Below are 12,336 nucleotides of genomic sequence, written 5' to 3'. Positions count from 1 at the left end.
ACGAGGACCTCGCCGGGCATACCGATGGGAAGAAGGATATCGTGATTGTGAGGGTGGACAATCCAGATCTTGGCACCTACGGTGCGACCTACGTTTTGGTGATCACTCTCGGGTGTCAATGAGAGTGTAGACGTCTCCCAGATACCCATCTCGGTGCCACCATAGGTGTTGATAAGATTCAACTTCGGACTCAGCGAAAGCACCTCCGACTTCCGCAGAGGCTCGCCTCCAACGATGAGGTATTTAAGAGAGGAAGCGATTGTCGGCTCGACCTGCGCGGCGACAGTCGGTGTGAGGAATGCATGCGTGACTTGAAGCTTCGCCATACTGGCGTTGATATCATCAACAACCTCCTGACTATTGGGAATACATATGCAGCCTCCAGCGTAAAGGATCGTCAAAGTCTCTGACATTGTGACATCGAAGGCTGGAGAAGCAAACTGCAAGCATCGGGTGTGTTGGTCGATGTGAAAGGGTCGAAGAACGTCTCTGATGCCGTTGCAAATGGCTTGATGCTCGTGCAGGACGCCCTTGGGGACACCCGTACTTCCAGAAGTAAAGAATGCAGTTGCGAGAGCGGTGGCTGCCACCTGAGGGAGTCGTTCCGAGTCGATAATACTGATCTCAGCTACTTGCGGGAGGTTTCCCATGATTTCAATATCATTCCCAAAGTCTGGCAGAGTCTCGTCGACAAAGTTGGTGATGAGGCACTTGGCCGAGACCTCATTGGCAATTGCAGTCACACGGTCTGCGGGAGCTCGAGGATCCACAGGGACAAAGACGCAGCCAGCTTTGAGAATAGCGAGCATGGCAACCATACTCCAACGCGATTTCAGCATCTTGGAGATGATAAAGGCGCCTTGACCCCATCCCTTGGCGACAAAGTGGCGGGCTACAGCTTCGGAGTAGTAGTCCAACTCGGCATAGGTGAAGCTACCGTCCCAAGCACAGAGCGCCAAGTCTCTGGGGCGATGGAACGCGTGAGCAGTGACAATGGCGTGAATGCACTCTTGACTATCTGATTGAGTGTTGTTATTCCACCTGGAGAGCTGCGCTACCTCATGGAAAGGCAACAGGTCAATCTGGTCGATCCCTGAATCCAAGCTAATACTGGGACTGAGCAGTTGATGGCAGATGATTCGGAAAGTGGCTGCCACAGCCTCCATCTTTTGCTCATGTGCTGGACCGGAGACATTGATGTGGCACTGATTTAGTTCTTGACCAGACAGCACAAGTGTGTAGAAAAGCTGGAAAGTGGTTAGTGATGTAGTACTAACATGCCGTCTCTCGATTCTACTCACCTCCTCGGGAGCAATTTGGGCGATTGACGAAGGTGGTTCATCCTCTGTGACGAGAAACCGGGTAGGACAATCGTTGAGTCTCAGGGAAACACCAGCACCTTCCGCTACTGCAGATCGGCTCACTTGATGCAAGACGGCACCGACCGTGACGGAATCAGGACCACTGTGAATGTTGCGTATCGTGACATAGAGGCCATCTTCATGACTATCGCTCTGATGCAGATTTGCCAGATTCACATCGTCGGAGTCTGTGTGCACGTGGCTCGTGATTGCCCATGCAGTTTTGAGAAAGGAGTTGGGTTGTAAATTGAGTCTGGAACAAGCTTCTCGAAGGGCTTGGGATGAGACCACCACCGTTTTCGAAGTAGACTTCATTTTTGTATGGTGAAAAGTAATTTGATAATACAGCCTACCAAAGGATCGTTGATTATTCGTATTAGGACATATGGACTGGTAGAGTCGAAAAACGAGGTTCAGCGAAGAATACCATAGTACTACGAATCCAGGCTCGTGGTGAAGTGGCTTCATGCAATAATTATCCGAGTGATTGAAACTTCCGTCCCTTCCCCCACTCCCCTAGTCAGTATCGTCTGCTCATGTCATATCACAAACGCTGACACTGCCAAAACAACGCTCGGTGTTGATGGAAATTGAAGAGCATGTTACCAGGGAGTCTTGGCCGTCGGCGTCTGTTGCTCAAAGCCGAAAAGGGCAACGTGAATGACCCTGCCCAAACCTTAAGACGGCAGACTGATCCTTTCGATGAGCAGTGCAGTCATCATTGCGCACAAATGTGAGGGATTGGAAGGAATCGATAGCAGTGGTATTCGGGGGTCCAGTGACTCCAGTTTCCTACGCAAGCTCAGTAAGCCAGTATGTATGGATCGTGAGTCGTGACCTTGTTTCAATCTCCGGCATGTCACTGCGAGTTCCACCTTGGGTCCCAGACTTATGTCATGTGGTGCGTACATGCAATTCAGCGAATAGGAGACATCGCACTTTTCGCCGAAAAGCAGGGTCACATCGCCCGTCAGCCTGGCTTGACATGACTGCAAGGTTCCGCGTTCTTCGGCTTCGACGCGAGAGTGAGCCTCTGCGGAGCTTACCCCGGTCGTGTTGCTATGATCAGACGAACCTCAGCCGAAAAACTCCTTAAGTAGGATTCCGGGTTCTTTGGAAGTGAGGTGGGGCCGTAGACGGATCCGGATCGTGGGGCCAAGCTGCAAGGTCAGCAATATTCCCTGGCTGCGGCGTGGCTCAAACGCAGGACGAGCCCGACAGGGGATTTAGATTGCTGCAAGAAATCGTTCCCAGCAACCCACAGCCAATGTGGTAAAAGCAATACCACCACGGGTAAGCCGGGTCATCAAGCAACTGCAGATGTTGCTGACCCAGACCAAACAATCGGAATGCTGAGGGTTCCTGGATCCTGCACGAGAGACGTGAGAGGAGTTACATCGAATCTATATGCGGCCCTCGCGGCAGCAATGCAGAGCCGAAGTTGGGCTGAATAACTCCAACTCGTGCTTGAGAGTCCGCCAGTGGCCACGGAGATTTGTGCTATGCCGACAGTCTCGGGTTTCCAGGGCGAAGGAACGTTGCCACACTTCAAACTTGGAACACTCGTATCCGCACGTGCGGTTTGGTCGGGATCCGGCTGATGCTTCGAGAACACGGGAGCGAGCACGACATGCCATTTGTCAGGGTGCCATCTGGGCCTCTTATGTATCCTTGAATGACTCTAAGTTTGACCCCGTCCCACCGTCATATCTGGAGTTCTAGGACAAGACATCCATTGCCACGGGACCGGTGCCAAATTTCCACCTCCATGTTGCATCTGTCTCAACGCACTGCCACCAACCTACTCCAGTTCAATCCCTTCACAGTGGCTGCCTAAACTGATATCACTCCTTTACCATACCAAAACACTCGTTCACAGAAATCGGCACGATGACGACCTCCAAAGATACGGATTCACTGGAGACAACAGAGCGAACATGTTTTGGAATACCTCTCTCTGCACTGGCGGTGTGCGTTGCCTTGTCCGTCACTGTCGGGCTGATTGGCATGGTGAGTACATGGATTTCCTTCCAGCCGAACCTATGAAATGGGCGTACATGGCATTGAATACTACTAGACTCTTCTTTTGAGTACCCAAGTGATAACCCGCTAACGTAGGACGAATTATAGGATGGCACAATTGTGGGTGTAGCAACTCCTGAAATCACGACCGATCTCGGAAGTCTTGGTGATGTTGGTTGGCTCGGATCTGCCTAGTACGTGTTTGAATTGGTTTTTTATGCACCCAACTCAGTCTCGACCACGAACTGACAGAGACGACTCAGCTTTTTGGCTGCAGCAGCATCTCAACTTGTCTTTGGCGCCCTTAACCGAGTAGTGCCACACAAACATGTCTACATTGCTGGAATCTTCCTGTTCGAGCTCGGTTGTCTGCTTGCCGGACTAGCGAACACATCTACAATGTGCATCGTTGGTAGAGCGTTTTCTGGCCTAGGCTGTTCTGGAGTTGTATCAACCTCACTGGTGTACGTCAAGGTGTCGTTCAACATAATGCTCAGAACATCCTTTGCTGACTAGCCTGTCCGGATGCCAGACTCGTAACCGAAATTCTGCCACCTGCCCGCCTCCCACTCATGATCGGAGTCTTGGGTGCTATGGAGTTGGTCGGCCAGATTACCGGCCCTCTCATCGGTGGCGCCCTGACGGATAACGCATCATGGAGATGGTGCTTCCTGATAAATGTACCCATGGGAACAGTGGCTGGTGCAGTCGTTTTCTTCTTACTCAGGACCCACCGAAAGCCTTGGAAAACGATCTTCCAAGAGCTGAAGTTGATTGACGGCATCGGCATTCTCATCTTGACTCCGGCCATTGCTCTCATTTTGTTCGTCGTTCAGTCTGGAGGCAACACGTTCGCATGGAACAGCGCAGAGTCCATCAGCATGTTGACAGTGGGGTTCGCTCTCTTCGTGGCGCTCGTATTCTGGGAGCACCGAAAGGGCGAGGCAGCTGTCATTCCCCTGGCACTGTTCAAGAACCGCAGCATCTCTTTCGCCGCAGCTTTTGCTGTAACGGCTGGTATGGCTATGGCTTTGTTTGACTACTACGTAAGTACAATCTCGTCGGGATGGCGTCTCTCACACATGCCTTGAGCCAAGTTCTCACACACCGCAGATCCCGCTCTGGAACCAAGTTATCAAAGGCTACTCAGCCGCACGCTCTGGTATTCTACTTTTACCCCTAAATGCTTGCTCCGCTGTTGGTGTGATGGCAGGAGGCCTTCTGGCGAACACCATCGGGCGCGCGAACCCAGTTATGCTTCTCGGTGGTACTCTAACGGCCATCGTATCTGGTCTTTTCAGCACCATTACTATGGCAAGTACTGACTCCCGTATCATGGGATTCTCGGCACTGGCGGGTTTTGCTGCTTTGGCGTCTCAGCAGCCCATCGTTGTGGCCCATAACGCTGTCGAGACCAAGCTGTCACCAACCGCCATCTCAATGATGCTCTTCAGCAGCATGGTGGGCAGTGCGATCAGTCTTGCTATTGCGCAGGCAGTCTTTCTTAACAAGCTTCAGGGCAATCTCCGCCCAGTCCAAGGAGTCGACGTGGACAAGATCATCCGAAGTGGCGCAACCGAGCTTCGCCATATCGTTGATCCATCATTGCTACCAAAGGTTCTCGAACTTTACAACCTTTCTATTGTTCAAGTTTTTTACATGGCTTTGGCTGCTGGTATTGCTATGACAGTCGCATCACTTTTAGTCAAGTGGACGAGGATCTTGGAAAAGAGGCCCAAAGACGCAGAAAACTGTGCACCTTCGCCCGTCACATCAGCCGGTAGTGGAGTGACCGAGCCTGAAGACAGAGAAAACACCGAGACAACCACGGAAACTATCGTCGAGAAGGATAAAGATTAATTCATAGATAACTTCGGAAGGTCACAGTGTACAAGTAGCATCTTGGGTCTGTTGTTTTATGCAGTTTGTTTATACTTACATGTACGCACGCTTGGGTCTGATTAGTTTTATCATTTGTTCATGATATTTTATCTTCTTTGGTGGACTGGCTCAATATACTTTCATTCCTATGTTAAATTCGTATCATCTCTCTCAATTGTCTGCCAGAGTTATCCGACGAGGTTTATTGCCCAAAATCGTCCATTGCGGAAGCATTTGTAACATGTCTCATGAATTGACGACTATGAATTCTTTCAAGGTGATCATACGCGAGAGTTTTCGATCAATCTAGTACCTTAATTCCCCATCTGATCCCGAGCTGTTGCCAGAATCATCAAATGTGCACGCTTCCAAGCTTACTAGATCATTTTTCTAGTCATGACTTTATGACATTCAACTTTATTTACAGGCAAGCACTTTGTTTACCGAGACATCCATGCAGGAGTGAAACTTCCTCATCATCAACCCTTTCGCAGCGCTTAAGCTGTTGCCGCTGTCTGAGTTGCACTTGCGGCCGCGATTTTGGCCATAGTATTTTGCTTCTTGAGCGGCAAGGTTGACAATTTGCGACGGTACATGTGCTATAAGTGATGTTAGTGACAGAAAAGGGAAAGGCGAAGTAGAGAATAACTTACCAATGACGCCGAAACAACCGCCATTGCCTGGGCATTCTCCTCGTTTTCATCGATAAAGTATCCCCATGTGGTCTTATCCCCTCCACGCAGGTAGCCAGGACGCAGTACTTCCCATTGAACCGCTCAGACAGCTGCTGGGTGTGATGAATTTTGGCCACCGCGTTGACGTCCTTCATGAAGTGCAAGCCCTTGACAACAGCGGAGGCGATGTCGGGTCCAGTTCCATCGATACGAATGGCGAAGCTGTCGACAGGATTGATCATTCCGACAACAGTTTGCAGAGTGCCATCGCTAGTGACGGAGATGTTGCCGATGTTGGAGGCACTATCGTGCTTCTCACTTGGGGTAAGTGCGTAGCTGGCAATGAAGAGGTTGATAACCTCCTGGTGGGAGATCTCTCGCGCAAGGGCCTCGCACATCATCTGGACTCGGCCTCCAAAGTTGATCTGAAGCTCGACAGGCATGTCAAGGCCCCAACGTCTGTTGAGAATCCAAGTTGCAGCAGCCTTGCCACTTTGTGAGTTAACTCGAATGATTGTGTCCAGAGGAATGCCCAAGTCTTCAGGATCGAGAGGGAGGTATGGAATGTCCCAAATAGGTCTAATTCCCTTCTCGGCGGCCTCGACTCGTTGCGCAATGCCCTTTCGAATAATATTCTGATGGCTGCCACTGAATGCCTGAAGCGCAAATTCGCCAGTATAAGGCATACGCTGAGACACGATTAAACCAGTGAGCTTCTCATACTTTCTCTTGATGTCGTACAGCTTTGAAAAGTCGAGACCGGGGTGGATGCCGCGCGAGTACAAGTTGAGGGCCAGCGTGACGAGATCAACATTGCCAGCGCGCTCTCCGTTGCCGAACAGACATCCCTCGACCATGTCAGCGCCTGCAAGCATGCCCAGCTCAGCTGCAGCAACACCACATCCACGGTCATTGTGGGTGTGAATTGAGATGGATATCTTTTCGGGGTCAGATAGAGACGCTCGGAAGGTCTCGACTTGGTCTGCAAACACGTTGGGAGTAGCAACCTCGGTGCTAGTCGCCAAAACCACGACCAGAGGGTCCTCCACGGTGGGCTCCCAGGCCTCTCTGACAGCCTCAGTGATCTGCACAGCGTAGTCATGGTCGGCTTCGTTGTAGGACTCGAGGCCAAAGGCCATGGTCCAGTCCGTTACAGCCGCCGATTCCGGGTCATCTTTGGTAATAGATCGCAGGAACCGAACAGATCTAACGGCCTGCTCGAGTGCTCTCTCTCGCGTAAAGCCCTGATATTTGAGCTGCTTGTCACTGACGCAGATATAAGTGCAAACGGACGCTCTTTTGGCGCCACGAAGAGCGGCGACGGTGCGAGCCAAGAAATCTTCTCGCGTAGGAGAAAGCCCCCGCAGACGTACAGTGTCAGGGACGATGTTGGGTGTCTCAATCAGACGTCTCGTAAAATCGAACTCGACTTGGGATGCGGCCGGAAAACAGACTTCGATCTCGGTGTAACCGATTTCAACGAGCATCTGGAAATATTCCCACTTTTGCTCAATGGTCTATGAACAAGATTAGCCTCCCATAAGTTTGAGTCCCAAGCACATGTGTTAAACTAACCAAAGGATTGATGAGAGATTGGTTGCCATCACGCAAATCAGTTGAAAGCCAGACCGGAGGCTTCGTCAAAACCCGGTTGGGCCATTTTCGGTTTGGATTGTGGATTTGCTGGAATCCTGTGTACTTGGTATGTGGGTCGGGAAGCCTGTTTTCACAATAGCTGAAAGTAAGCCAGCTGTCACGAAGAGCAAAGGGAATGCGCTGCAATTGGGAAGCACGTACATCTTAGCTGATTGTAATCTTCGGAAAATTGAAAATGGAGTCAGCACGACAATTCACAGCACAATATGACTAATGATGTTGGAGTTTGTTAATCAGATTGTTCAGTTGAGATGCTCACATCCTGCATGTATAATTGGTCCCACTGGCACTTGAAGGTATATGTATCAATCAGCTCAATCTGGCGAGAAATGCCCTGTGTTCTAGATACGGGTCTATCATCCGAGCTTCCGACGAAGAATTAACAAGGGAAAAGAGAGTTCTTGACTATGCAGCTATGACATTGCATAACGTGGCCTTTCACCTGGGGCGGCAACGTGGCAGTGACACAGTGGTCTTGATGCTTGGTCTGTGTTGACAACAAGGGTCCAAGTCCGGGTTCAACTTCAAGGGGTCCAATCCAAATGAATCGTTCCCAGCACTTCAACTGACATGTTGGGAATACCATCTGTCAGCAAGCCCCCCGGCCCGGATCAGAACAGGAAGTCGGACCCATCTGTTCTCAGGTCTAGAATCCGAATCTCATGTTTGGTCTCATACATTCAACATCGGTTGATGCAAGACACGGACATGCAAGTCAGAAATGCTGACCAAGTAGCAAGAAGCGCTTTCATCAAATTCTACGGAATTTCAAGCCTTGAAGAAATACGCATAGAACCACCCTGTCTTTCTCCCAATCATCTTTTAGCGGATTTCGGCATCCACGAACCGAATGCCAAAGGATTTAGAAGATTGATCCGTAAACCGTAATGGTTCTTTACACCGCATGATCCACATGACTGAGTTCATGTACCTATGTTGCAACTCCATGTCTAATGAGATCAACTTGATCTAGTGCGGGCTCGAAATAAGATAGGTTTGCCGGGTGAGATGATGAAAGTTCTTAGTACCTACTTTGCCAAGGTTTGGATACATTTGTCTTAGTTTATGCTTATCTTTCAGCATGGATCGCTGGGCTCAGACAAAGTGCTAGAAGACTCAAACCAAGCAATTCATAGAACTCAAATCACAGAAAGTTCATTCATTACAATAAACCAACGTTTCGAAAACTATTCTTCTCTACTCACATCGTCATTTCTACACATAATTTCTCATGAAGTTCCCAGAACCTTCTTCAGAGCCTCGATAATCACATCAACCTCCTCCACTAGATACGAGAAGACACGTCAGCTCTCTGGATCATCCAAAAGGTTGAAGAGCGTAACTCACCGGTATTGTAGTGCACCAAGCTCACCCGGACAACGCCATCTTCGCCGAGGCCAAGGATTTTCTCGGCCAGCCTCTTTGAGAAGAAATGACCCCACCGAATCCCAGCAATGGATTGGGCCTCAACTCCCTCTACGACGCTTCGAGATGATTTCCCTTTAACGGTAAAACTCACAGTGGGAACCCGGGTTGAAGCTGCAGAGGAAACGTCACCTCGAATGGAGACATCAGGCCGCGACTTCAGAAACTCGAGTAGATGCTTCTGCAAGACTTGTTCGTGCTGAGCAATCTGAGCCCAGGTCTGCTTCGGGTTATCTCCAAAGTATGCCACCAGCGGCATAACCGCTTGTGTGAGCTCGTAGCTAGCCGCAGCTAGCTCAAGCTTGTCCATCAAAGTTCCAGACGGATTGAAGTAGTGTCCAAGTGACTGCAGCTGCTCCTGTGCCTTGAAGGATCCGTACAGCAAAGATATGTGCGGACCGTACACCTTTGAGTTGTACACGGTTAGTTTGTCCCGCACAGGTGGTTTTCTCGTGGAATCGCTTACCTTGTACCAAGAAAACGCATAGAAATCAGCCCCAATCTCCTTTACATCAATCGCACGGTGCGGCGCATAAGCAACACCGTCGACACAGAGTAGGGCCCCTGGGACTGCGTGCACAATATCTGCAAATGCCTTGATATCATGAATGCTTCCCAGGATATTACTAGCGTGTGTACAAGCTACAAAACGAGTCTTCGGTGTCAACAGGTTCCGAAGTGCCGCCACATCGAGTTTTGGGTTTGAGTGATCAGGAGGTGCCCACCACTTCACCGTTGCGCCCGCGAGAGTTGCATAGTGGAGCCAAGGGTCAATGTTGGACTCATGGTCAACTTCGGAAAGAATAACTTCATCGCCAGCCTTCAACTTGAGAGCTGCTGCAAGGTTACGGAAAGCTTGAGTTGTTGAGGGTGCAATTACTAATATGGAGTGTAAGTACATGTGACCATGGATGTTGGGCCCTTTCCTTAAGTCTGGGCGTGGGGTGGTGGGTGATCCTTACCAATTTCACCGACATCAGCATTAACGTAATCGGCGGCAACCTTGTACGCCCTGTCGAAAGTCTCCGTTGAGATCTTGGATGTTTTGTAGCTTGCACCCAGTTGCACGTTGTTGTTCACGAGGTATTCCGAGATGCTGTTCGTTGATATCAGTAAGAGAGCTAGCTTCAGTGTTGCCCACCGTGCCTGTTTTCCTGGAGAATCTTTTTGACCGGCCGTTTCTCACCTCTTTGCGACTGTGCCAAGCACTTGACTTCCACCAGCGTTGTCGCCAAAGATCTGGTTTTTTGCCAAAGCTGGGAACTGAGCCCTAGCCTTCTCAACTGAAAATGTTGAAGCCATCGTGGTTGTCTCGTCTTTGAACCTTTTCTTACACTAGGATACGTATAAGTCAATCGAAGAACTGCATACCTCTTGAATCCAGTATTTTCCGCGATGTCGGTTGATGATATGAGCAAGCCTTCAACCCCATTTCAGATTCCACGATGGACTCAGGTAGAGAGGATATTGCCTCAGAACACGCATTGACCTCCTCCCTCCATATGCAAGGTCATAGTCATCCATGCTGGGTCGTAGCGAGCGCATAAGCGACGTCATGATGACCAAGACACGCAACGACAGTCACTGAATAAAACCTGCACAAACTCTATCTTCTTCCATCCACTCTCTTCATATTCTAGACTGTTGAGACAGTGCAGGACGAAACACGGTCATGATGCTGACAGAGTGCGGGGTATTGCTAGCATCGGTGAGGCCCTCAGAGCTCCACTAGTTGAATTTTGGGGAGAGCCTGAGTTAAGTCTAATCAGATCTAAAGGAGGGGTCCAATGATCATGTAGAGACAGCAACGACACCGCATATTCATGGTGCTTATCGTGCATTATCTTATCAATGAGAATTACTATAACTGGGTCGGAGCTCTCGGGAGCAGACAGGAGAAGAGGTACGCACCATCGTGCAGACTACAAACTCCAGTTCCGACTCCAACTGGCCAACACCCATTTGTTAATCGTAAGGGCCGCAGTCAATCTCAACCATAATTTGTCAAGAGGTCTTCAGGCAATTTCTCGGCGGAGCAATCTGAAAATGGAACACGGTATGGAACCCAGATCGACTCGCCTTCATCCCGATACCTGTAACTAACTGCCCATCAAGTCGTTGAAGTCGGGGGCGTCCGTGTTCGGATGACACCTGTCGACGAAAGCCCGAAGACAGCGGTTGCATTCCAGGATCTCATTGGGCAGCTGCAGCTGACTACGGCTCTCGCCAGGATCCCTCGACCAATTTCTGAAGCCCGTCGTCGTGTTCAAGTGCTTGTGTCAGTCGACTTTGATGCGGTGTCGGGCTGGATGGGCACAGGGCAACATCCCAATAATTGCCTCGCCGACTTCTCATCGGGTATCTTCGCAGGCCAAGTCGGTGTAGGCCGCCTTCTGGGTCTCTTTGAACGTATCGGCGTCTCCGACAAGGTAACATGGTTCATACCAGGTCACTCTATGGAAACGTTCCCAGCGGAGACAAAATCTATCGTGGACTCGGGCGCGGAGATTGCACTTCATGGCTATTGCCATGAAGACTGCACCAAGCTTGACACGAAGCAAGAGGAAGATGTCTTGGATAAGTGTATTGCCCTTGCCGAGTCTCTGACTGGGAAGCGCCCTGTCGGATTCCGAGCTCCTTTGTACCGAATCCGCCATGAGACGATTTCTCTATTAGAGAAAAGGGGGTTTCTTTATGACACATCACTCAGCGGCCACGACTCACAGCTGTACCCTCTCGACCAAGGCTTTTCTCTCACCCCAGTCGACTATTCTAAGCCAGCACATACATGGATGCAGCCCTCTGTCCAGCCGGAATCTACCGGCATTGTTGAAATCCCTGCCAACTGGTACATGGAAGACATGACCCCCCTCCAGTTTTGGCCCAACGTCGAGAATTCTCACGGGTTTGTCTCGGTTCAGACGATCGAGAAGATGTGGAAAGACCGCTTTACCTGGTTGTGGAACCATGGCGCTGACGGACATGGACCCGGTGACTTCGTCTTCCCCTTGGTCCTCCATCCCGACACCTCAGGCATGGCACATATCGCAGGAGCTATCGAGGATGTGCTACTCTGGCTGAAAAGCTGGGGGTCGCAGGTGGAATTCGTTACATACGAGACAGCAGCAAGGTCATATGTGGAGCAAAAGGGTAAAGTTATTAGTGCAAGGTAGACCTCGTTCCTATAACATGATGCCATACACGAAATAGACTTTCGTCTTCATGCCCACATGCTAAATACGATCTTTTGAGTATGAGATTACCATTGCTTGGCAAATGACCTGGAGGCAGCAAGATCAATGTCAATCATGAGTCCA

The 12,336-nt window shown here is 50.1% G+C and overlaps 4 protein-coding genes across 4 annotated transcripts; 2 read left to right on the top strand and 2 right to left on the bottom strand.

Annotated features, from left to right (window-relative positions):
• Positions 1-2,823: 2,823 nt before the first annotated feature.
• On the top strand, positions 2,824-5,420 carry BDZ83DRAFT_675202 (major facilitator superfamily domain-containing protein). The gene is made up of 5 exons (XM_060511147.1): positions 2,824-3,371; positions 3,492-3,577; positions 3,647-3,847; positions 3,916-4,429; positions 4,497-5,420. The coding sequence occupies exons 1-5, from the start codon at positions 3,252-3,254 to the stop codon at positions 5,241-5,243; spliced, it is 1,668 nt and encodes a 555-aa protein (XP_060362927.1). The 5' UTR covers positions 2,824-3,251; the 3' UTR covers positions 5,244-5,420.
• Positions 5,415-7,908, bottom strand: BDZ83DRAFT_742422 (2-isopropylmalate synthase). Its single transcript, XM_060513112.1, has 4 exons — positions 7,736-7,908; positions 7,514-7,658; positions 5,918-7,455; positions 5,415-5,863 (listed from the first exon to the last, which is right to left on the bottom strand). Coding segments are annotated over exons 1-4 (1,863 nt in total). The 5' UTR covers positions 7,738-7,908; the 3' UTR covers positions 5,415-5,685.
• A 971-nt stretch (positions 7,909-8,879) lies between these two features.
• Positions 8,880-10,321, bottom strand: BDZ83DRAFT_582006 (pyridoxal phosphate-dependent transferase; the record flags this gene model as incomplete). The annotated part of the gene is made up of 4 exons (XM_060505512.1): positions 8,880-9,425; positions 9,486-9,898; positions 9,982-10,115; positions 10,206-10,321. The coding sequence occupies 4 exons, from the start codon at positions 10,319-10,321 to the stop codon at positions 8,880-8,882; spliced, it is 1,209 nt and encodes a 402-aa protein (XP_060362925.1).
• A 744-nt stretch (positions 10,322-11,065) lies between these two features.
• Positions 11,066-12,192, top strand: BDZ83DRAFT_754013 (uncharacterized protein; the record flags this gene model as incomplete). The annotated part of the gene is made up of 2 exons (XM_060514423.1): positions 11,066-11,075; positions 11,135-12,192. The coding sequence occupies 2 exons, from the start codon at positions 11,066-11,068 to the stop codon at positions 12,190-12,192; spliced, it is 1,068 nt and encodes a 355-aa protein (XP_060362924.1).
• Positions 12,193-12,336: the final 144 nt, after the last annotated feature.

The sequence above is a fragment of the Colletotrichum acutatum genome (assembly GCF_030867785.1).
Source record: "Colletotrichum acutatum strain CBS 112980 chromosome Unknown BDZ83scaffold_73, whole genome shotgun sequence".
NCBI lineage: Eukaryota > Fungi > Ascomycota > Sordariomycetes > Glomerellales > Glomerellaceae > Colletotrichum > Colletotrichum acutatum.
Note: the sequence above shows the minus strand (reverse complement) of the source record. Positions and strands in the feature narration are given on the sequence as shown.